At 48.2% G+C, this 25,807-nt stretch overlaps 1 protein-coding gene across 1 annotated transcript in view; it reads right to left on the bottom strand.

The window, feature by feature from the left end:
• Nucleotides 1-822: 822 nt before the first annotated feature.
• The window catches only part of LOC134983642 (zinc finger protein 665-like), a 162,465-nt gene continuing 137,480 nt past the window's right edge, over nucleotides 823-25,807 (bottom strand). Inside the window, exon 10 of the mRNA XM_063949325.1 lies at nucleotides 823-2,152. Coding sequence (XP_063805395.1) covers nucleotides 1,015-2,152 — 1,138 coding nt within the window. The 3' untranslated portion in view covers nucleotides 823-1,014. The remainder of the gene's footprint in view (nucleotides 2,153-25,807) is intronic.

The raw sequence follows: 25,807 nt of genomic DNA, 5'->3' as shown, positions 1-25,807 counted from the left end.
AAGACATATAGGATGCTCAGGTGAATGTACAGTCACAGCTCTGTATACAGGGGGCTTTACATGGAAGACTTGCCCTGCAATCCCAGTGACCAGCTGATGTTGCTATGCTGTAAGATGGCGCCCAGTGTCTCTGTGAGAGTGAGGCAGCTTCAGGGTGGTAAATATGCAAGGAGAAGGCGCCCTGGGCCAGGGGATGGGGCTACAGGTCAAGCCCTGGCTCCCCTATGCTGAACTTCCACTAATACACCAGACTTGTGCTCTGAATGCCCTGGTGGTCTAGTGGGGTCCCTGCCCAGTGACAGTGTCCACGCCAGCGCCACAGCTGATCTCCCTAGGCCGCGGACGGAATGCAATTTAATAACGGGTCCCGTCTGGGGGACCCTCTTACCTCCTCCCTGTAGCAGCCACGTGAACCAGGAGAGCGGTCTGCATCTCTGTTCCTAAGCCGTGACTTCTCCGCCGCAAGCACCAAGAGAACGGAGCCGCGGGAGTATGCAACACTGCTTGGGATGTGATGGAGCTGTAGCGCTGAATTTCACCCTGACATACAGCCAGAGTAGAAATTTTCTTCATAAACAGTTTTCAGGGCTGCCCAATGCAGCCGTCCTGTTATGTGACCTGCTGCTACGGACACCAACTCGAAACTGAGCTCTCAGTGCCTGGAAGCGGGGTTATAGAGTAGGCCCCTATGCATCCTGGGACAGCTAAAGCTTTAGCCTGTTGGTGCCTTTGGATCAAGATCCACTCTACACCCCAATGTTTTCCCTGTGGAAAACAATGTAACCTGCTGCAGAAATAATTTTTGAGTGCGTTTAGGGCAATTTGGTATAGGAAGAGGAAGGAGGATTTGCTTTGGGTCATGGAAGATCTGTAGGCTGAGAATTTGAAATACCAGGGAGAAAATTTGTTCCCAAAATAGCTCAAGTTTGGGGCAGCTCAAATAGACATGCAAACAAGACACCATGTAGATAGCCAACTCTCCAACAAATATTGGAACCATTTATTATCTTTCAATCAGTTCATGGAAATTGATTTTTCTCTTGTGTGAGTTCTCTGATGTTTAACAAGATCTTCCTTAAAAATAAAACATTTCCCACACTCAGAACAAGGGAATGGTCTCTCACCTGTGTGATTTTTCTGGTGTCTGGCAACTTTTGATTTCTGTGTAAAACATTTCCCACACTCAGGACAAGGAAACTGCTTCTCAACCATGTGAGTTCTCTGATGTTCATCAAGTGCTCCCTGCTGTGCAAAACATTTCCTACATTTAGAACATGAAAATGGCTTCTCACCTGTGTGAATACTTTTATGTGCCGCAAGAGTTGAATGGCGTGTAAAACATTTCCCACACTCAGAACATGGGAATGGTCTCTCACCTGTGTGCACTCTCCGGTGTCTGGTAACTTTTGATTGTTTTGAAAAACATTTGCCACACTCAGGACATTGAAATGGCCTCTCACCTGTGTGAGTTCTCTGATGTGCCGCAAGTGTTGAATACTGTGTATAACATTTCCCACATTCAGGACATGAAAATGGCTTCTCACCTGTGTGAGTTCTCATATGTCCCAAAAGTGTTGCATGCTGTGTAAAACATTTCCCACATTCAGAACATGAAAATGGCTTCTCACCTGTGTGAGTTCGCTTATGTGCTGCAAGTGTTGAATGGCGTGTAAAACATTTCCCACAATCAGTACATAAAAATGGCTTCTCACCTGTATGCACTCTCTGGTGTATGGCAACTTTTGATTTTTTTGTAAAACATTTGCCACACTCAGGACATGGAAATGGCGTCCCACCAGTGTGAGTTCTCTGATGTAACGCCAGTGTTGAATGTTGTGTAAAACATTTCCCACATTCAGAACATGAAAATGGCTTCTCACCTGTGTGAGTTCCCATATGCTCTGCAAGTGTTCCCGGATGTTTAAAACATTTCCCACATTCAGAACATGAGAATGGCTTCTCACCTGTGTGAGTTCGCTGATGAACAACAAGATTTGATTTCTTTGTAAAACATTTGCCGCACTCGGAACACGGAAATGGCCTCTCACCTGTGTGAGTTCTCTTATGTGCCGCAAGTGTTTCATGATGGGCAAAAAATTTCCCACATTCAGAACATAAAAATGGCTTCTCGCCCGTGTGCACGCTCTGGTGTCTGGCAACTTTTGCTTTCCGTGTAAAACATTTACCACACTCAGGACACGGAAACAGTTTACCACTAGTGTGAGCTGTGTTCTGTGGGACAATATCCAATATATCAAGATAGCTTTCCTCGTGGGTAGATGGAAAAAGTGATACATCTGCACTGCAATGTACTGGATGTATAGTTGGGGTAATGGGGTTTTCATGGGAACCTTGTGCGATGTTATCTTGTATTTTACAATCTGAAGATAAAATTAGATTTCTTCCCACACTATTTCTGATGTAGCAACCATCTGTTGGGAATAAAAAATTTGTTATGGAAATAAAAATAACGAGGGAATACAATTGATTCAATAATAAAATACACAACAAGTACACTAAGTAGGCAATGATCAGATGCTATCTTCTGGGTCTCCTCTCCTGTCTCTGCATACTTGCACAGGAAGGCTCCTGTCATTCTAGTAGCAAGCTCAATATGCTGACCATAGTGGTCGGTGTGACCATATCCACAACACTGACTGCTATACAATACAGAGAGCATCTAAAGAAATGCTATACAATACTGAGAACATGAAAACGACCACCATGCAATGCACAGAAATCTTTTATGAATGTCATAAAATAGAGTGTGTGGTCTAGTGTCCACCATACAATTCAATAAGCAATCTATCAAATAGGGCCGGAGCACGGATCCCATTTAAAGGGTCCGTGGCACTGGTCTCCTGAGGCTGCTACATGCTGCTGCGGGCAGGTGCGGTAGTGTGGGGAGGAGACTGGTCAGATCTCTGGGCTGGTAACACACAGTGACATGATGTGAGGGGGAGAGCAGGAGTATAATAGGAGCTGATGGCTCCTGATGTATGAGATACACCAGAGAGTGTGGGGAGGAGACTGGTCAGATCTCTGGACTGGTAACACACAGTGACAAGATGTGAGGGGAAGAACAGGAGTATAATAGGGGCTGATGGCTCTTGATTCCCCCACTGGGCAGAAACATTTTCCTCATTAGTCTGTACTGACTGAGGAGGGTGTAGGACATGGGTCTTCAACCTGCGGCCCTCCAGATGCTGTAAAACTACACATCCCAGCATGCCCTGCCACAGTGTTGCTATTAAAGCATGTTAAAACTGAAGCAGGGCATGCTGGGATGCGTAGTTCCACAGCAGCTGGGGGGCCGCAGGTTGAAGACCCATAATGTAGGATAAGATATTGCTGTAGTGACTGAACAAGGAGAATATGTGACTCTGTACTTAGTGATTATTACTCACCTGTGCTGATATCTGTAGGGATTTCCTCCTCCTTACACAGCTGATCACCCATCACATACGTCTCTTCTTCTACAGTAATATCAATCAGCGGTCCACCCTAAAAAAAAAAAAAAAAAAAAGACTTTAATTAATCAAATGTGCTCATTGCATTTACTCCTTGATCCTTTGGCGTGCTTATGTTCCAATTTTACGAACTAGAATCTTGGCCCCGCAAACAAAAAAGCCTATTGTTCCCACTATTGTTGTTTTGACCGCTATAGCCAAAACAATTCTATTCATTCCCTGGCCGAAACGTTCCTCGCCTACCCTCCAGGAAGTTCAGGCTAAAGCCCTCCAGCTCTTATATTTTGGTAAACGAGCAGCCCAACCTGACATTAGTACCGGTGTACATAGATTTTATAATGGAGGAGGTCCATATATTATTAAATAAGATTCAGTATTTCAGGAGCGTAGTCTTAACATATTTGAGTAAACAGACCAATTTTTATATTGTCAGCGTATTTCTTATTCTTCATAATTTAAGATTTCTGACTTACGGGTTTCTTTAATATTTGCCTCCTCTCATATATAGGCTTCATTTTCTTGTTGGTACTTCAACCTTACCAGGATCTTGCTTATATTTCCACCGGATTACTTTGCCTCGTTTCCGCCACTTTCCCCTCACCTCCTTCATTGCTCATTGTTTTTTCCCTTGTCTAACCCCTCCCAACAATAGGATTTTAGCCCCATCACTGTGCTATTACATGGTCAATACACTCTCAATACTTGTTCAGGCTTTGTACCGTGATTGGATTCTATTGACCTTCTTTATTGTATCCGCTTATTCCCATGATGACGTGTATGCCTTTGAACGTTGTTGGTATTCACTATGTTTTATACCCTTTGTATTTCATTATGCGAATTCAATAGAACAGATAAATACGTAATAAAACTATAAAGTGAATAAAAATAACTGGAGCTTACAACATTACAATCGGAATAACTTAAACCGTCATAACCAGACCACAATTTAGTTCTGCTGTGTCAGTAATATACAAATTCATTTTATGACAACTCTGATTATCCTAGTGCATTTCACATTTGGGTTTATTTTATGTGTAATAAACAGGGAAGACAAAGTGTTAATTAGTGAAAATAAAATAAAAAAAAAACACTTCTCAATGCTTCTGCCTGCAGTCACTACAAAAAAGGTATGACCTACTTCTCTCAAGTACAGGTATAACACATATAATGTATTTAAGTGAATGGCGAATAAAAAAAACAAGATTTTACTCACCGGTAAATCTATTTCTCGTAGTCCGTAGTGGATGCTGGGGACTCCGTAAGGACCATGGGGATTAGCGGCTCCGCAGGAGACTGGGCACAACTAAAGAAAGCTTTAGGACTACCTGGTGTGCACTGGCTCCTCCCCACTAAGACCCTCCTCCAGACCTCAGTTAGGATACTGTGCCCGGAAGAGCTGACACAATAAGGAAGGATTTTGAATCCCGGGTAAGACTCATACCAGCCACACCAATCACACCGTATAACTCGTGATACTATACCCAGTTAACAGTATGATAACAACTGAGCCTCTCAACAGATGGCTCAACAATAACCCTTTAGTTAGGCAATAACTATATACAAGTATTGCAGACAATCCGCACTTGGGATGGGCGCCCAGCATCCACTACGGACTACGAGAAATAGATTTACCGGTGAGTAAAATCTTATTTTCTCTAACGACCTAAGTGGATGCTGGGGACTCCGTAAGGACCATGGGGATTATACCAAAGCTCCCAAACGGGCGGGAGAGTGCGGATGACTCTGCAGCACCGAATGAGCAAACTCTAGGTCCTCCTCAGCCAGGGTATCAAACTTGTAGACTCTTGCAAGAGTGTTTGACCCCGACCAAGTAACAGCTCGGCAAATTTGTAAAGCCGAGACCCCTCGGGCAGCCGCCCAAGAAGAGCCCACTTTCCTCGTGGAATGGGCTTTTACAGATTTAGGGTGCGGCAGTCCAGCCACAGAATGTGCAAGTTGAATCGTGCTACAGATCCAGCGAGCAATAGTCTGCTTAGAAGCAGGAGCACCCAGCTTGTTGGGTGCATACAGGATAAATAGCGAGTCAGTCTTTCTGACTCCAGCCGTCCTGGAAACATATATTTTTCAGGGCCCTGACTACGTCCAGAAACTTGGAATCCTCCAAGTCCCAAGTAGCCGCAGGCACCACAATAGGTTGGTTCACATGAAAAACTGATACCACCTTAGGAAGGAATTGGGAACGAGTCCTCAATTCCGCCTTATCCATATCAAATACAGATAAGGGCTTTTGCATGACAAAGCCGCCAATTCTGATACACGCCTGGCCGACGCCAAGGCCCACAGCATGACCACTTTCCACGTGAGGTATTGTAGCTCCACGGATTTAAGTGGCTCAACTCAATGCGACTTCAGGAAATCCAACACTACGTTGAGATCCCACGGTGCCACTGGAGGCACAAAAGGGGGCTGACTATGCAGCACTCCCTTAACAAAAGTCTGAACTTCAGGCAGTGAAGCCAGTTCTATTTTGGAAGAAAATCGATAGAGCCGAAATCTGGACCTTAATGGAACCCAATTTTAGGCCCATAGTCACCTCTGACTTGTAGGAAGTGCAGAAATCGACCTAGCTGAAATTCCTCCTTTTGGGGCCTTACTGGCCTCACAGCACGCAACATATTTCCGCCACATGCGGTGATAATGGTTTGCGTTCACTTCTTTCCTAGCTTTAAATAGTGTAGGGATAACTTCCTCAGGAATGCCCTTTTCCTTCAGGATCCGGCGTTCAACCGCCATGCCGTCAAACGCAGCCGCGGTACGTCTTGGAACAGACAGGCCCCCTGCTGCAGCAGGTCCTGTCTGAGCGGCAGAGGCCATGGGTCCTCGGAGATCATTTCTTGGAGTAATGGGTACCAAGCTCTTCTTGGCCAACCTGGAACAATGAGTATAGTTCTTACTCCTCTCCTTCTTATTATTCTCATTACCCTGGGTATGAGAGGCAGAGAAGGGAACACATACACCGACTGGTACACCCATGGTGTTACCAGAGCGTCAACAGCTATCGCCTGAGGGTCCCTTGACCTGGCGCAATATCTTTGTAGCTTTTTGTTGAGGCGGGACGCCATCATGTCCACCTGTGGCTTTTCCCAACGGTGTACAATCATTTGGAAGACTTCTGGATGAAGTCCCCACTCTCCCGGGTGGAGGTCGTGTCTGCTGAGAAAGTCTGCTTCTCAGTTGTCCACTCCGGGAATGAACACTGCTGACAGTGCTAACACATGATTTTCCGCCCATCGGAGAATCCTTGTGGCTTCTGCCATCGCCGTCCTGCTTCTTGTGCCGCCCTGTCGGTTTCCCTGAGTGACCGCCATGATGTTGTCTGACTGGATCAGCACCGGCCGGTGTTGAAGCAGGGGTCTAGCCTGACTTAGGGCATTGTAAATGACCCATAGTTCCAGAACATTTATGTGTAGGGAAGTCTCCTGACTTTTCCATAGGCCTTGGAAGTTTCTTCCCTGTGTGACTGCCCCCCAGCCTTGAAGGCTGGCATCCGTGGTCACCAGGACCCAGTCCTGTATGCCGAATCTGCGGCCCCCTAGAAGATGAGCACTCTGCAGTCACCACCACAGCGACACCCTGGCCCTTGGAGACAGGGTTATCCGCCGATGCATCTGAAGATGCGACCCGGACCACTTGTCCAAAAGATCCCACTGGAAGATCCTTGCATGGGACCTGGCGAATGGAATTTCTTCGTAAGAAGCTACCATCTTTCCCAAGGCTCGCGTGCATTGATGCACCGACACCTGTATTTGTATTAGGAGGTCTCCGTCTAGAGACGCCAACTCCTTGGACTTCTCCTCCGGGAGAAACCCTTTTTATAATGTTCTGTGTCCAGAACCATACCCAGGAACAGTAGACGCGTCGTAGGAACCAGCTGCGACTTTGGAATATTCAGAATCCAGCCGTGCTGTTGTAGCACTTCCCGAGATAGTGCTACTCCGACGAACAACTGCTCCCTGGACCTCGCCTTTATAAGGAGATCGTCCAAGTACGGGATAAGTACTTCGGCCATTAACTTGGTAAATACCCTCGGTGCCGGGGACAGACCAACGGCAACGTCTGGAATTGGTAATGACAATCCTGTACCACAATTTTGAGGTACACCTGGTGAAGAGGGTAAATAGGGACATGCAGGTAAGCATCCTTGATGTCCAGTGATACCCTGAAATTCTCCAGGCTTGCAATAATCGCCCTGAGCGATTCCATTTTGAACTTGAACCTTCGTATATAAGTGTTCAAGGATTTCAATTTTAGAATGGGTCTCACCGAACAGTCTGGTTTCGGTACCACAACATTTTGGAATATTAACCCCGGCCTTGTTGAAGGAGGGGTACCTTGATTTCACCTGCTGGAAGTACAGCTTGTGAATTGCCGCCAGTACTACCTTTCTCCGAGGGCAGCAGGCAAGGCTGATGTGAGGTAACGGCGAGGGGGAGTCGCCTCGAACTCCAGCCTGTATCCCTGTGATACTACTTGCAAAACCTAGGGATCCACCTGTGGGCAAGCCCACTGGTCCCTGAAGTTCCCGAGACACGCCCCCACTGCACCTGTCTCCACCTGTGGAGCCCCAGCGTCAAGCTGTTGCTGTGGATACGAGGTCCCAGAGACCATCCCCAAACAATTCCTCACCCTTATAAGGCAGAATCTCCATGTGCCTTTTAAAGGCAGCATCACCTGTCCACTGCCGGGTTTCTAATACCCTCCTGGCAGAATGGACATTGCATTAATTCTGGATGCCAGCCGGTAAATATCCCTCTGTGCATCCTTCCTATATAAGACGACGTCTTTAAAATGCTCTATGTTAGCAAAATATTATCCCTGTCTAGGGTATTAATATCATCTGACAGGGTATCAGACCACGCTGCAGCAGCACTATTTTGCTGAGGCAATTGCAGGTCTCAGTATAGAACCTGAGTGTGTGTATATACAGACTTCAGGATAGCCTCCTGCTTTTTATCAGCAGGCTCCTTCAAGGTGGCCGTATCCTAAGACGGCAGTGCCACCTTTTTTGACAAACGTGTGAGCGCCTTATCCACCCTAGGGGATATCTTCCAGCGTGACCTATCCTCTGGCGGGAAAGGGTACGCCATCAGTAACTGTTTAGAAATTACCAGTTTCTTATCGGGGGAACCCACGCTTCTTTACACACTTCATTCATTCATCTGATGGGGGAACAAAACACTGGCTGCTTTTTCTCCCCAAAAATAAAACCCCTTTTATGTGGTACTTGGGTTCATGTCAGAAATGCGTAACACATTTTTCATTGCCGAGATCATGTAACGGATGTTCCTAGTGGATTGTGTAGATGTCTCAACCTCGTCGACACTGGAGTCAGACTCCGTGTCGACATCTGTGTCTGCCATCTGAGGTAACGGGCGTTTTTTTGAGCCCCTGATGGCCTTTGAGACGCCTGGGCAGGCGCGGGCTGAGAAGCCGGCTGTCCCACAGCTGCTACGTCATCCAGCCTTTTATGTAAGGAGTTGACATTGTCGGTTAATACCTTCCACCTATCCATCCACTCTGGTGTCGGCCCCACAGGGGGCGACATCCCATTTATCGGCCTCTGCTCCGCCTCCACGTAACCTTCCTCATCCAACATGTCGACACAGCCGTACCGACACACCGCACACACACACAGGGAATGCTCTGACTGAGGACAGGACCCCACAAAGTCCTTTGGGGTGACAGAGAGATAGTATGCCAGCACACACCAGAGCGCTATATAATGCAGGGATTAACACTATAACTGAGTGATTTTTCCCCCAATAGCTGCTTGTATACATATATTGCGCCTAAATTTAGTGCCCCCCCTCTCTTTTTAACCCTTTGAGCCTGAAAACTACAGGGGAGAGCCTGGGGAGCTGTCTTCCAGCTGCACTGTGAAGAAAAAATGGCGCCAGTGTGCTGAGGGAGATGGCCCCGCCCCTTTTTCGGCTGACTTTCTCCCGCTTTTTCTGGAATACTGGCAGGGGTAATTTTACATCTATATAGCCTCTAGGACTATATATGATGTAGATTTGCCAGCCAAGGTGTCATATATTGCCCTCAGGGCGCCCCCCCCCAGAGCCCTGCACCCATCAGTGACCGGAGTGTGAGGTGTACATGAGGAGCAATGGCGCACAGCTGCAGTGCTGTGCGTTACCTTGGTGAAGAGTGAAGTCTTCTGCCGCCGATTTTCCGGACCTCTTCTTGCTTCTGGCTCTGTAAGGGGGACGGCGGCGCGGCTCCGGGAAACGAACACCAAGGTCGGGTCCTGCGGTCGATCCCTCTGGAGCTAATGGTGTCCAGTAGCCTAAGAAGCCCAAACTACCACCTGTTAGGTAGGTTCGCTTCTTCTCCCCTTAGTCCCTCGCTGCAGTGAGTCTGTTGCCAGCAGATCTCACTGTAAAATAAAAAACCTAAATATACTTTCTTTCTAGGAGCTCAGGAGAGCCCCTAGTGTGCATCCAGCTCAGCCGGGCACAAGAATCTAACTGAGGTCTGGAGGAGGGTCTTAGTGGGAGGAGCCAGTGCACACCAGGTAGTCCTAAAGCTTTCTTTAGTTGTGCCCAGTCTCCTGCGGAGCCGCTAATCCCCATGGTCCTTACGGAGTCCCCAGCATCCACTTAGGACGTTAGAGAAAAGACAATGGGCCCAATTCAGACCTGATCGTAGCAGCAAATTTGTTAGCAGTTGGACAAAACTACGTGCACTGCAGGTGGGGCAGATGTAACGTGCAGAGAGAGTTAGATTTGGGTGGGTTATTTTGTTTCTGTGCAGGGTAAATACTGCCTGCTTTATTTTTACACTGCAATTTAGATTTCAGATTGAACACACCCCATCCAAATCTAACTCTCTATGCACATGTTATATCTGCCCTGCCCCTGCAGTGCACATGGTTTTGCCCATCTGCTAACAAATTTGCTGCTATGGTCAGGTCTGAATTAGGCCCAAAATCAGGTTATAAGATCCACACTGTTTCTCTGCAGATCATATTATAACCAGTCACCTTTTTGTGTGTGAGATCCTAAATTCTATCTACCTGACAGACTTCTGGGTTGTAGTGCTTTTCCACTGTATGTTCCTGAGGAAGAGGACATCTCTCTGGGGTATTCCTGTTACTTGCTCCATCTGTAGGAGACACACAGTGCCTGAGTACATTGTATATATGTGATTATCAGGTGATGTGTATCTAGGTGGCACCCATAGCTGCTCTCTCCATTACACTATATGACAGTCTCCTCTTACCCAGTGATGTGAGGGGCTGGTGATTCTCCATCATCACGTCCTTGTACAGACCCCTGTGTTCCTCTATATACTCCCACTCCTCCATGGAGAAATACACAGTGACATCCTCACACCTTATAGGAACCTGACACACACAATGATAAAGTCATCACCCAGACACATCCTCTGGTGTTACTGTATAATGTCCCATTCCCAGCAGTCACCTCTCCAGTCACATCCCCCGGTGTTACTGTATAATATCCCATTCCCAGCAGTCACCTCTCCTGTCATCACCCAGACACATCCCCTGGTGTTACTGTATAATGTCCCATTCCCAGCAGTCACCTCTCCAGTCATCACCCAGACACCTCCCCTGGTGTTACTGTATAATGTCCCATTCCCAGCAGTCACCTCTCCAGTCATCATCCAGACACATCCCCTGGTGTTACTGTATAATGTCCCATTCCCAGCAGTCACCTCTCCAGTCATCACCCAGACACATCCCCTGGTGTTACTGTATAATGTCCCATTCCCAGCAGTCACCTCTCCAGTCATCACCCAGACACATCCCCTGGTGTTACTGTATAATGTCCCATTCCCAGCAGTCACCTCTCCAGTCATCACCCAGACACATCCCCCGGTGTTACTGTATAATGTCCCATTCCCAGCAGTCACCTCTCCAGTCATCACCCAGACACATCCCCTGGTGTTACTGTATAATGTCCCATTCCCAGCAGTCACCTCTCCAGTCATCACCCAGACACATCCCCTGGTGTTACAGTATAATGTCCAATTCCCAGCAGTCACCTCTCCAGTCATCACACAGACACATCCCCTGGTATTACTGTATAATGCCCCATTCCCAGAAGTCACCTCTCCAGTCATCACCCAGTCACATCCTCCGGTGTTACTGTATAATGTCCCATTCCCAGCAGACACCTCTCCAGTCATCACCCAGACACATCCCCTGGTGTTACTGTATAATGCCCCATTCCCAGCAGTCATCTCTCCAGTCACCACCCAGACACATCCCCCGGTGTTACTGTATAATGTCCCATTCCCAGCAGTCACCTCTCCAGTCATCACCCAGACACATCCCCTGGTGTTACTGTATAATGTCCCATTCCCAGCAGTCACCTCTCCAGTCATCACCCAGACACATCCCCTGGTGTTACTGTATAATGTCCCATTCCCAGCAGTCACCTCTCCAGTCATCACCCAGACACATCCCCTGGTGTTACTGTATAATGTCCCATTCCCAGCAGTCACCTCTCCAGTCATCACCTGGACACATTCCCTGGTGTTACTGTATAATATCCCATTCCCAGCAGTCACCTCTCCAGTCATCACCCAGACACATCCCCTGGTGTTACTGTATAATGTCTCATTCCCAGCAGTCGCCTCTCCGGTCACATCCCCCGGTGTTACTGTATAATGTCCCATTCCCAGCAGTCACCTCTCCAGTCAGCAGGTGGATGATCTTGTTGGTGAGTTCCAGGATCTTCTGGTCATTGTGCCTCTCATGTATCAGTAAGTGAGGTGGAGGCACCGGGATGGGGCTCCGGGTCCTGCTCAGTCCCCCTGACACACGGCTGCTGGGTGTTACAAACTCACCATATGTCCTCACTACTGTGTAATCCTGCATATTAAAGGAAAAAATAAGAACAGATTAATCACTTATGAAGAATATACAAATATAAATATATACTATTAAAAACGAATGGGTTTTTAAAAGGTTTCAACAAAGTTAAAACCAGACGCTACATATATTGCCTATTAGACCCACGAGAAGTTGCTTTTAAAAGGACGACTATCTCATAAGCCAAACGAACAATAAAAATAAGATATTTATTTTTAGGTTAGGTTCAGGCTGCGGGTGGGGAGTGTTGGGGTTAGGTTGTGTCCCGGGGGGTTAGGTTTAGGCTGCAGGTGGGGAGTGTTGGGTTTAGATTGCGTCCCGGGAGGTTAGGGTTAGGCTGCGGGAGGGGGATGGGTTAGGCACCAAGGGGGTAGGTTAGGATTAGGATGTGGGGAGGTGGGGGGAGGGTTAGGTTTAGGCACCTCTGGTGGGTGGTTAGGGTTAGGCTGCAGGTAGGGAGGAATAGGGTTAGGGGGATGGGAAGAGGGGAGAACACGCCTTACTCACCCGTCAGGATTTTCCGAATCGGGATCCCGACATCTGTATTTCGAACGCTTGGGATCCCATGCGCCGGGATCTCATACTAATCCCATTTTATAAATCGTCTTTCCTCACATATCTTGGTTGAACCGCCCATGTCCATACCTGTATTTCTGAGACTTGTATTTACATGCCTATTTGTGTATCCGCTAGCACACTTAGGGGTAAATATAATAGTATGTGAAACGCCGGAGGTGCGGGAGTTTGTGTGAGAATACCTGTATTTTTAAAGTGGAAATCATTAAACAAGGCAAAACCAACCAGGTTTTGCCTTGTAGAGGATTGCCGCTTTACAAATATGGGCAACTCACACAAACTCCCACACCTCCGGCTTCTCGCAGCCTATTACATTTACCCGTCAGCCATGCATTATTTTGTATTATGCTCTACTAGATATACACTAAAAGTGATTGGACACTAACAGCAAATGGATCAACAAGACTTTATTGACGTCAGGACTTTGTAGGTCCACCAAGTGCAGTGATTACTGCAGACACTCTTCTTGGCAAACTGTCCACAATTTCCTGGACAACAGCAGACGGTTAGTAACAGAGATAAGAGTGATGTCACTGTGACACTCCCAGACTCCCTCACCTCCCTTGTCAGGTCCCTGTGTTAGTAATAGAGATAAGAGTGATGTCACTGTGACACTCCCAGACTCCCTCACCTCCCCAGTCAGCAGGTAGATGATCTCCAGGGTGAGGTTTAATATCTTCTGAGTCATAAGATTTTTGTCCTCCTCCATCCTCCGTGAGACTGACAGATGACACAGGAAAGTTTGCCCTGTAGATTTGTTAGAAATGGAGAATAAACAACTTAAACACATTATAAGGTTATATAATAAGAAGGGGGTGTGCAGAATGTACTGAACACAATAGGCCTGACAGTGAGTGATGGACATATGTGAATTTTCTTGTCACACCCCATACATACCCTTTCCCTGTTCCCTTAGAAACAGAATGACACATTTGCCATAGCCTATACTGTGACGTATATTGTTGTTAACATAGTGTGCAGTTATGGAGGAACAGGACAGTAAGAGGAAAAATATACATAATTACATAACATATTCTTCTTATTATTATCCTTTATTTATATGGCGCCACAAGGGTTCCGCAGCGCCCAATTACAGAGTACATAAATAATCAAACATAAATAATCAAACAGGAAAACAGCAACTTACAGTTGATGACAGTATAGGACAAGTACAGGGTAGATACACATAGTTACATCAGCAGATGACACTGGAATAAGTATCAGGTGGCAGAAGACTGCTGGATGTGGTGCAGTTGAAGATTATTAAAGTAAGAGAAAGGATAAGCACATGAGGGAAGAGGCCCCTACTCGTGAGAGCGTACATTCTAAAGGTGAGGGGTAGACAGACAGGGGTGACACAGATGGGGTACATAGAGAGCGTAGAACAGAGGGTTAGGATGAGATTTGGCTGGGTTTGGTGAAGAAGTGGGTCTTGAGAGCCCGTTTGAAGTTTTGTAGAGAGGTGGAGAGTCTGAGGGGGAGAGGTAGGGAATTCCAGAGAAGTGGAGCAGCACGTGAAAAATCTTGGAGGTAGGAGTGGGAGGAAGTAATCCGTAGGCAGGAGAGGTGGCGTGCATTAGCAGAGCGAAGAGGACGGGTGGGAGTGTAAAGGGAGATAAGATCAGAGATGTACATGAGAGAGGAGTGGGTGAGGGCTTTGTAAGTGAGTGTGAGAAGCTTGAAATGGATTCTGAAAGGGAAGGGGAGCCAGTGAAGGTCTAGTAAGAGAGGAGAGGTAGACGTAGTTCGTTTGGTGAGGAAAATGAGGTGGGCAGCAGCATTGAGGATAGATTGGAGTGGAGATAGGTGTTTGCCAGGAATGCCAGTCAGGAGGAGATTACAGTAGTCCAGTCTGGAGATGACCAGTGAGTGGATAAGAGTCTTAGTAGCATCCTGGGTGAGAAAGGGTCTGATCCTCAAAATATTTTTTAGATGAAAACGGCAGGTTTGTGAGAGGTGCTGAATGTGTGGTTTGAAGGAGAGGGAGTCAAGGATTACTCCAAGACAGCGCACTTGGGGGATAGAGGAGATAGTAGTGCCATCAATAGACAATGATATTGTAGGAGGTGAGGTAATGCGGGAGGGAGGGAAGATGATCAGCTCGGTCTTAGACATGTTAAGTTTAAGAAAGCGCTGGGACATCCCGGAAGAGGTAGCAGAGAGAGAGTTGGAGATACGAGTGAGGAGAGCAGGGGAGAGGTCAGGAGAGGAAAGATAGATTTTGGTGTCATCAGCATAGAGATGATATTGGAACCCAAAAGAACTAATGAGCTTACCCAGTGAGGATGTATAGAGAGAGAAAAGAAGAGGACCAAGGACAGAACCTTGGGGTACACCTACAGTTAGTGGAAGTGAGGGGGAGGTGGAGTCATGTGAGGAGACAGAGAATGAACGGTCAGAGAGGTAGGAAGACAGCCAAGAGAGGGCAGTGTCACGCAGACCAATGGAATGAAGGATTTGCAGTAAGAGAGGATGGTCCAGTGTCAAAAGCAGCAGAGAGATCAAGAAGAATAAGTAGAGAGTAGTGTATCTTAGATTTAGCAGCATGGAGGTCAATGCATACTTTTGTAAGGGCAGTTTCAGTGGAGAGGAGAGGACGGAAGCCAGACTGGAATGGGTCAAGTAGTGAATGTGAGGAAAGAAAGGAAGTAAGGCGGTTGTAGACAATACGCTCAAGGAGTTTGGAGGCAAAAGGGAGGAGAGAGATGGGTCGGTAGTTGGAGAGAGTGTTTGGATCAAGGGTATTTTTTTAATAATAGGAGAGATGAGTGCATGCTTGAAGGCAGAGGGGACAGTGCCTGATGAGAGGGAGAGATTAAGAAGGTGGGAACAAACAGAAGGAGAGAGGTAGCGGAAGAGGCGGGAGGGGATAGGGTCAAGTGGGGAGGTGGTGAAAGGACAGGAACGAATGAGGGCCATGATTTCCTCTCCAGATGCATGGGAGAAAGAGGTCAGAGTAGGTGGGAGGGATGGGGAGGGGTGGTAAGGGATGGGAGAGAGCTGGTTACTGATGGTCTGGTGTGATGTCCTTACGTATGGAGTCAATTTTGGATGTGAAGTAAGTGGCAAAGTCAAGAGCAGAGAGTGAGGAAGGGAGACGAGGTGGAGGTGGGCAGAGGAGTGAGTTGAGAGTGGCAAAGAGGCGCCGGGGGTTGGAAGATTGGGAGGAGATGAGGTTCTTGAAGTATGACTGTTTAGCAAGAGAAAGGGCAGCACTGAAGGATGAGAGCATAAGTTTGAAATGGAGGAAGTCTGCCTTAGAGCGCGATTTCCTTCAGTGTCGCTCAGCAGTACGTGAGCATTTTTGCAGATATCTGGTGCATTTGGTGTGCCAGGATTATATAACCAGTATGGCTGATGCGAAGAGGACAGTGACAGGTAAATTATATATATTATTTGTTATAATAAATTAAGCAAATGTGATTGTGTATATAGTTAAGTAGGACAGTAACAACTTTCAAACCATGTAATAAGAATTTACTCACCGGAAATTCTATTTCTCGTAGTCCGTAGTGGATGCTGGGGACTCCGTAAGGACCATGGGGAATAGACGGGCTCCGCAGGAGACTGGGCACTCTAAAGAAAGATTCAGTACTATCTGGTGTGCACTGGCTCCTCCCTCTATGCCCCTCCTCCAGACCTCAGTTAAGGAACCTGTGCCCGGAAGAGCTGACATTACGAGGAAAGGATTTTGGAATCCAGGGTAAGACTCATACCAGCCACACCAATCACACTGTACAACTTGTGATAAACTTACCCAGTTAACAGTATAAACAACAACTGAGCATCACTCAACCGATGCTACATAACCATAACCCTTTGTTAAGCAATAACTATATACACGTATTGCAGAAAGTCCGCACTTGGGACGGGCACCCAGCATCCACTACGGACTACGAGAAATAGAATTACCGGTGAGTAAATTCTTATTTTCTCTAACGTCCTAGTGGATGCTGGGGACTCCGTAAGGACCATGGGGATTATACCAAAGCTCCCAAACGGGCGGGAGAGTGCGGATGACTCTGCAGCACCGAATGGGCAAACACAAGGTCCTCCTCAGCCAGGGTATCAAACCCGTAGAATTTTGCAAAAGTGTTTGAACCCGACCAAGTAGCAGCTCGGCAAAGCTGTAATGCCGAGACCCCTCGGGCAGCCGCCCAAGAAGAGCCCACTTTCCTTGTGGAATGGGCTTTCACTGATTTCGGCTGCGGCAATCCCGCCGCAGAATGAGCCTGCTGAATCGTGTTACAGATCCAGCGAGCAATAGTTTGCTTTGAAGCAGGAGCACCCAGCTTGTTGGATGCATACAGGATAAACAGCGAATCAGTCTTCCCGACACCAGCCGTTCTGGTTACATAAATTTTCAAAGCCCGGACTACGTCGAGCAACTTGGAGTCCTCCAAGTCACGAGTAGCCGCAGGCACCACAATAGGTTGGTTCAAATGAAAAGATGACACCACCTTTGGCAGAAACTGCGGACGAGTCCGCAATTCTGCCCTGTCCATATGGAAAACCAGATAGGGGCTTTTACATGACAAAGCCGCCAATTCTGACACACGCCTAGCTGAAGCTAAAGCCAACAGCATGACCACTTTCCACGTGAGATACTTTAGTTCCACGGTCTTAAGTGGCTCAAACCAGTGGGATTTCAGGAAATCCAACACCACGTTAAGATCCCAAGGTGCGACTGGTGGCACAAAAGGGGGCTGAATATGCAGCACTCCCTTAACAAACGTCTGAACCTCAGGCAGTGAAGCCAGTTCTTTTTGAAAGAAGATGGATAGGGCCGAAATCTGGACCTTTATGGACCCTAATTTTAGGCCCATAGTCACACCTGACTGTAGGAAGTGCAGGAATCGACCCAGCTGGAATTCCTCTGTAGGGGCCTTCCTGGCCTCTCACCAAGCAACATATTTTCGCCATATACGGTGATAATGCTTTGCTGTCACATCCTTCCTAGCCTTTATCAGCGTAGGAATACCTTCATCCGGAATGCCCTTTTCTGCTAGGATTCGGCGTTCAACCGCCATGCCATCAAACGCAGCCGCGGTAAGTCTTGGAACAGACAGGGCCCCTGTTGCAACAGGTCCTGTCTGAGAGGCAGAGGCCATGGTTCCTCTGTGAGCATTTCTTGCAGTTCCGGGTATCAAGTCCTTCTTGGCCAGTCCGGAACAATGAGTATTGTTTTCACTCTTCTTTTCCTTACGATTCTCAGTACCTTGGGTATGAGAGGAAGAGGAAGAAACACATAGACAGACTGGAACACCCACGGTGTTACCAGTGCGTCCACAGCTATCGCCTGAGGGTCTCTTGACCTGGCGCAATACCTCTGTAGCTTTTTGTTGAGGCGGGATGCCATCATGTCCACCGGTGGCAGTTCCCACCGACTTGCAATCTGCGCGAAGACTTCTTGATGAAGTCCCCACTCTCCCGGGTGGAGGTCGTGCCTGCTGAGGAAGTCTGCTTCCCAGTTGTCCACTCCCGGAATGAACACTGCTGACAGTGCTTGCACGTGATTCTCCGCCCAACGAAGAATCCTGGTGGCTTCCGCCATCGCCACTCTGCTTCTTGTGCCGCCCTGGCGGTTTACATGAGCCACTGCGGTGATGTTGTCTGACTGAATCAGCACCGGTTGGTTGCGAAGCAGAGGCTCCGCTTGACTCAGGGCGTTGTATATGGCCCTTAGTTCCAGGATATTTATGTGCAGACAAGCCTCCTGACTTGACCACAACCCTTGGAAGTTTCTTCCCTGAGTGACTGCCCCCCATCCCCGGAGGCTCGCATCCGTGGTCACCAGGACCCAGTCCTGTATGCCGAGTCTGCGGCCCTCGAGAAGGTGAGCACTCTGCAGCCACCACAGAAGAGACACCCTGGCCTTGGGGGACAGGGTGATCAGCCGATGCATCTGACGATGCGATCCGGACCACTTGTCCAACAGATCCCACTGAAAGATCCTCGCATGGAACCTGCCGAAGGGAACGGCTTCGTATGATGCCACCATCTTTCCCAGGACTCGCGTGCAGTGATGCACCGACACCTGTTTCGGTTTTAAGAGGTCTCTGACTAGAGTCACGAGCTCCTGAGCCTCCTCCGCTGGGAGAAACACCTTCTTCTGTCTGTGTCCAGAATCATGCCCAGAAAGGGCAGACGCGTCGTAGGAATCAGCTGCGATTTTGGGATATTCCTAATCCAGCCGTGCTGTTGCAACACTTCCTGAGAGTGTGCTACGCTGATCAGCAACTGCTCTCTGGACCTCGCCTTTATGAAGAGATCGTCCAAGTATGGGATAATTGTGACTCCTTGCTTTCTCAGGAGCACCATCATTTCCGCCATTACCTTGGTAAATATTCTCGGTGCAAGTGGAGAGCCCAAACGGCAACGTCTGGAATTGGTAATGACAGTCCTGTACCACAAATCTGTGGTACTCCTGATGAGGTGGATAAATGGGGACATGCAAGTAAGCATCCTTGATGTCCAGAGACACCATAAAATCCCCCTCTTCCAGGCTTGCAATGACCGCTCTGAGCGATTCCATTTTGAACTTGATTTCTTCAGATAAATGTTCAGGGATTTTAAATTCAAGATGGGTCTGACCGAACCGTCCGGTTTCGGTACTACAAACATAGTGGAATAGTAACCTCTTCCCTGTTGAAGGAGAGGAAGCTTTACAACCACCTGCTGGAGGTATAACTTGTGAATTGCTGCCAGCACTACCTCCCTTTCCATGGGGGAAGCTGGCAAGGCCGATTTTAGGTAACGGTGAGGGGGCGTCACCTCGAATTCCAGTTTGTATCCCTGAGACACAACTTGTATAGCCCAAGGATCCACCCGTGAGCGAAACCACTGGTGGCTGAAATGTCGGAGACGCGCCCCCACGGCTCCTGGCTCCGCCTGTGGAGCCCCAGCGTCATGCGGTGGATTTAGTGGAAGCCGGGGAGGACTTTTGTTCCTGGGAACTAGCTGCGTGGTGCAGCCTCTTTCCTCTACCCCTGCCTCTGGAAAGAAAGGATGCACCTCTGACTTTCTTGCTCTTTTGCGAACAAAAGGACTGCATTTGGTAATACGGTGCTTTCTTAGGCTGTGGCGGGACATAAGGCAAGAAATTTGACTTCCCAGCCGTAGCTGTGGAAACTAGGTCTGAGAGACCGTCTCCAAACAATTCCTCACCCTTATAAGGTAAAACCTCCATGTGTTTTTTAGAGTCGGTATCCCCTGTCCATTGCCGAGTCCATAAGACCCTTCTGGCAGAAATGGACATTGCGTTTACTCTAGAGCCCAGCAGGCAAATGTCCCTCTGGGCATCCCGCATATATAGGACCGCGTCCTTCATATGTGCCAGGGTCATTAGAACAGAGTCCCTGTCCAGGGTATCAAACTCCTAATACAGAGTATCCGTCCATGCTGCTACCGCACTACACATCCAGGCCGAAGCAATTGCTGGCCTCAGCAGAGTACCAGAATGTGTGTAAACAGACTTCAGGATAGCTTCCTGCTTTCTATCCGCAGGATCCTTTAGGGCGGCCGTATCCTGAGACGGCAGGGCCACCTTCTTAGATAAGCGTGTCAACGCCTTGTCTACCCTGGGTGAGGATTCCCAGCGTAACCTGTCCGTTGGCGGGAAAGGATACGCCATCAGCAATCTCTTGGAAATTACTACGTTCCTATCAGGGGAATCCCACGCTTTTTCACATAATTCATTCAATTCATGTGACGGGGGAAAAGCCACTTCTTGCTTTTTCTCCCCATACATAATAAATCCTCTTGTCAGGGACAGGATTTTCCTCAGAAATGTGTAACACATCCTTCATTGCCACAATCATGTAGCGGATGGCTTTAGTCATTTTAGGCTGCAACTTTGCATCATCGTCATCGACACTGGAATCAGATTCCGTGTCGACGTCTGTGTCAACTAACTGGGATATTGGGCGCTTTTGAGACCCTGACGGCCTCTGCGCTGTGGGAGCAGGCATGGGTTGAGACCCCGACTGTCCCAAGACTACAGCTTTATCCAATCTGTTATGTAAGGAGCTTACATTATCATTTAACACCTTCCACATATCCATCCAATTAGGTGTCGGCCCCGTCGGGGGCGACACCACATCTATTCGCACTTGTTCTGCCTCCACATATCCTTCCTCATCAAACATGTCGACACAGGCGTACCGACACACCGCACACATACAGGGAACGCTCTGACTGAGGACAGGATCCCACAAAGGCTTTTGGGGAGACAGAGAGAGAGTATGCCAGCACACACCCCAGCGCTATATAACCCAGGGATTACACTGTACCTTAGTGTTTACCCAGTAGCTGCTGTTTTTATTTATATATATATATATATATATATATATATATATATCTCTGCGCCTAAATTTATGTGCCCCCCCTCTTTTTTACCCTCTATTGCACCTGTATACTGCAGGGGAGAGCTTGGGGAGCGTCCTTCAAGCGGAGCTGTTTAGAGAAAATGGCGCTGGTGTGCTGAGGAAGAAGGCCCCACCCCCTCAGCGGCGGGCTTCTGTCCCGCTTCTCATGTGTAAAAATGGCGGGGCTCGCACATATATACAGTGCCTGACTGTATATATGTATACTTTTGCCATCAGGTATCTTAATTGCTGCCCAGGGCGACCCCCCCTGCGCCCTGCACCCTACAGTGACCGGAGTGTGTGGGTGTGCTGCGGGAGCAATGGCGCACAGCTGCAGTGTTGTGCGCTACCTTAAGTGAAGACAGGAGTCTTCTGCCGCCGATTTCGATGTCTTCTTGCTTCTGCTGCTTCTGTACTTCTGGCTCTGCGAGGGGGACGGCGGTGCGGCTCCGGACGATCAAGGTTAGGTACCTGTGTTCGATCCCTCTGGAGCTAATGGTGTCCAGTAGCCTAAGAAGCGCAACTTAGCTGCAGTGAGTAGGTTTGCTTCTCTCCCCTCAGTCCCACGTAGCAGAGAGGTTGTGTGTCGCTCGCCACACTTTTCTATTCCAAACAGATTGTGACATGGACCCAGGGGGTTATGGGAAAGGTCCTTAGCGCGAAGAGAATCTAGACGCAACCGTAGCAGAGAGTCTGTTGCCAGCAGAAGCTCTCTGAAAATAAAAAACCTGACAAAATACTTTCTTTTCTAGCAAGCTCAGGAGAGCCCACTAGGAGCACCCAGCTCTGGCCGGGCACAGATTCTAACTGAGGTCTGGAGGAGGGGCATAGAGGGAGGAGCCAGTGCACACCAGATAGTACTGAATCTTTCTTTAGAGTGCCCAGTCTCCTGCGGAGCCCGTCTATTCCCCATGGTCCTTACGGAGTCCCCAGCATCCACTAGGACGTTAGAGAAAATAGGACATCACAGCCTGATCTGTATTATATTAACATGGCACAATCATGCTCCTCTGATATTATACTACAGGGGGAGCAGGCTTTAGTGTCCTGATACTATCCTTAAGTGGGAGCAGGCTTTAGTGTCCTGTTACTATCCTAAAGGGGAGCGGGCTTTAGTGTCCTGATACTATACTACAGGAGGTTTACGCTTTAGTGTCCTGATACTATACTACAGGGAAGCAGGCTTTAGTGTCCTGGTACTATACTACAGCGAGAGCAGGTTTTAGCGTCCTGGTACTATACTACAGCGAGAGCAGGTTTTAGCATCCTGATACTATACTACAGGGGGAGCAGGCTTTAGTGTCCTGATACTATACTACAGGGGGAAGCAGGCTTTAATGTTCTGATACTATACTACAGGGGGAGCAGGCTTTAGTGTCCTGATACTATACTACAGGGAAGCAGGCTTTAGTGTCCTTTAGTATCAGGACACCAAAATCTACACCAGCTTTATAATAATAAGACTGCTACTTTTGTAGTACATTAGCAGGACACTAAAAGTCCCCCTGTACTATTAAGGCATTAAAGTCTGCTCCATCTGTATTGTAATAATAATAAAGATCATTAATACCTTCAGCCATACATCCCCCGCATGTCTTCTCTGCTACTCAAAGGCAACAAGATGTATCAGAGTAAACGATAAATCCTTCATTAATGGGTCCTCCGTTACTGCTATTCCCCTGTCCATCGGAAACTGATTCACACAACTTCCGGTGTGTGAGCCAGTGTACAGCAGAAGGGCTACAACAAAATGGCCGCCGTCGTGTATGTACAGGAGACACCGCTGCCTGCTACCTACGGGACATCAGCGGGCAGAGGGGCGTGTCTATGCAAACGTAGGGGCGTGGCTTCACCGTTAGAGACTGTACCGAATGTATTGTGTTCCAGCCTTATTATCATACAGGGAGGGGAGAGGCAGCATGTTATACTCTCATACACAGCCTTATACTCACCTGCTGCCATTATATCACATTACTACACCCCAATACCTCATACTAATAATGTATAGTATATTATTATTATCACCTGTACTGTTATATCCTAGATTATTAGTATGAGCTGTACCAGCATGCCGGTAATGTATAGTATATGTATTTTCTCATACGTCCTAGAGGATGCTGGGGTCACCATAGAACCATGGGGTATAGACGGGATCCGCAGGAGACACGGACACTTTAAGGCTTTCAAAGGGTGTGAACTGGCTCCTCCCTCTATGCCCCTCCTCCAGACTCCAGTTTTAGAATTGTGCCCAGTGAGACTGGACGCACTACAGGGGAGCTCTACTGAGTTTCTCTGAAAAAGACTTATGTTAGGTTTTTTATGTTCAGGGAGGCTGCTGGCAACAGTCTCCCTGCTTCGTGGGACTTAGGGGAGAGAAGTATGACCAACTTCTAGTGCAATGTTTCCCAACCGCGGTCCTCAAGGCACACTAACAGTCCTGGTTTTAGTGATATCCAGGCTTGAACACAGGTGACTTAATTAGTACCTCAGTTATTTTGATTTAACCATCTGTGCTGAAGCCTGGATATAACTAAAACCTGCACTGTTGGTGTGCCTTGAGGGCCGCGGTTGGGAATGCCTGTTCTAGTGAGTTCAATGGCTCTGCTTTTGGCTGCAGGACACCATTAGCTCCTGAGGGTGCTGATCGCTGGGTACGCCTAGATGCTCGCTCCCACAGCCGGCCGTCACCCCCATTCAGAGCCAGAAGCCAGGTGAGTAGCAGAAGAAAAGAAGACTTCTTCAGTGACGGCATTTCTGAGGTACCGCGCAGTGAACGCGCCAGGCTCCCACACACAGCACCACAGGGTGCAGGGCGCTAAAAAATCCTCAATTTCCCACTGACAAGAGCCAAGGCACGCGAACTAAACCCCTGCCAGGATAATATATTATTAAAATAAGCGGGACAGAAGCACGCCATTAAGGGGGCGGAGCTTCTTCCTCACTGCTCACTCTAAGCTCGGCGCCATTCCTCTCCGCAGGCTGCAGAGACTCTGGTCCTTCCTCACACTGCTGACAAGTATCAGGGTGCAAAACGGGGGGGGGGGGGCACAGTATAATTTGGTGCAATATACATGATATTTAAAGCGCTACAGGTCTGGGGCAATTATTTAGTGGTTTCAGACCCGTTGAGTTGGCGCTGGGTTGTGAGCTGGCAAATCCCCTCTGTGTCTCTCTGATAGACTTTACTGTGGGTCTGTCCCCTATATGCCCGGTGCGTCTGTGGGTGATTGGTACACGTGTGTCGACATGTCTGAGGCTGAATGCTCTTCCCAGGAGGAGGCTGTATTAGGGACACAAACGGCTGTGGGGGTGACCCTGTCGGCATCGCCGACGCCTGATTTGGTAAATGTTATAAATGCCTTGAATGCTAATGTGGCTCTTATTAGTAAGAGATTAGATAAGTCTGAGCCTCAGACCCAGGCATGGAAGAAATCTGTGGAGGATATGTTATTACAAGTTCAGGTCCCCTCGGGGGTCACAAAAACGTACGTTTGCCCAGTTGGCAGACACTGATACTGACACGGACACTGATTCCAGTGTCGACTATAGTGATTCCAGATTAGATCCAAAATTGGCAAAGAGCATTCAGTACATGATTGTGGCGGTTAAAGAGGTATTACATATCACTGAGGACCCTGCTGTCCCTGATAAAAGGGTGTGTATGTATAAGGAAAAGAAACCAGAGCTAACGTTTCCTCCCTCTCATGGGGTGGTCTTCAGTATGCCGAATGTCGGGATCCGGGCACACAGTATACCGGCGCCGGAATCCCGACACCCGGCATACCGACAGATATTCTCCCTCGTGGGGGTCCACGATCCCCCTTGAGGGAGAATAAATAGCGTGGCGCGTAGCACGCCACCGTGCCCGCAAGGGGCTCATTTGCGCTCGCCACGCTGTCGGTATGCCGGCGGTCGGGCTCCCGGCGCCGGTATGCCGGTCGCCGGGAGCCCGGTCACCGGCATACCATTCTATACCCCTCTCATGAACTGAACACTCTATTTGAAAAAGTCTGGGAAAGCCCTGACAGAAAGTTTCAGATTCCCAAAAGGATTCCGGTGGCTTATCCGTTTCCCTCGAGGGATAAGGAAAAGTGGGAGTCGCCCCCCATTGTAGACAAGGCCCTATCGTGTTTGTCTAAAACAGTGGCTCTCACGTCAACTGGCACGGCAGCCCTTAAGGACCCTGCGGATCGTAAGCAGGAAAATACGTTAAAATCCATTTTCTCTTACGTATAGACGGGCTCCGCAGGAGACATGGGCACTATAAACAACTTTAGAATGGGTGTGCACTGGCTCCTCCCTCTATGCCCCTCCTCCAGACCTCAGTTAGATCCTGTGCCCAGAGGAGACTAGAGGCACTACAGGGGAGCTCTCCTGAGTTTCTCTGAAAAAATAATTTTGTTAGGTTTTTTATTTTCAGGGAGCACTGCTGGCAACAGACTCCCTGCATCGTTGGACTGAGGAGAGAGAAGCAGACCTACTTAAATGATAGGCTCTGCTTCTTAGGCTACTGGACACCATTAGCTCCAGAG

Source organism: Pseudophryne corroboree (genome assembly GCF_028390025.1).
Source record: "Pseudophryne corroboree isolate aPseCor3 chromosome 3 unlocalized genomic scaffold, aPseCor3.hap2 SUPER_3_unloc_2, whole genome shotgun sequence".
NCBI lineage: Eukaryota > Metazoa > Chordata > Amphibia > Anura > Myobatrachidae > Pseudophryne > Pseudophryne corroboree.
The sequence above is the reverse complement of the archived record's forward strand: the minus strand, read 5'-3'. Positions and strand labels throughout refer to the sequence as shown.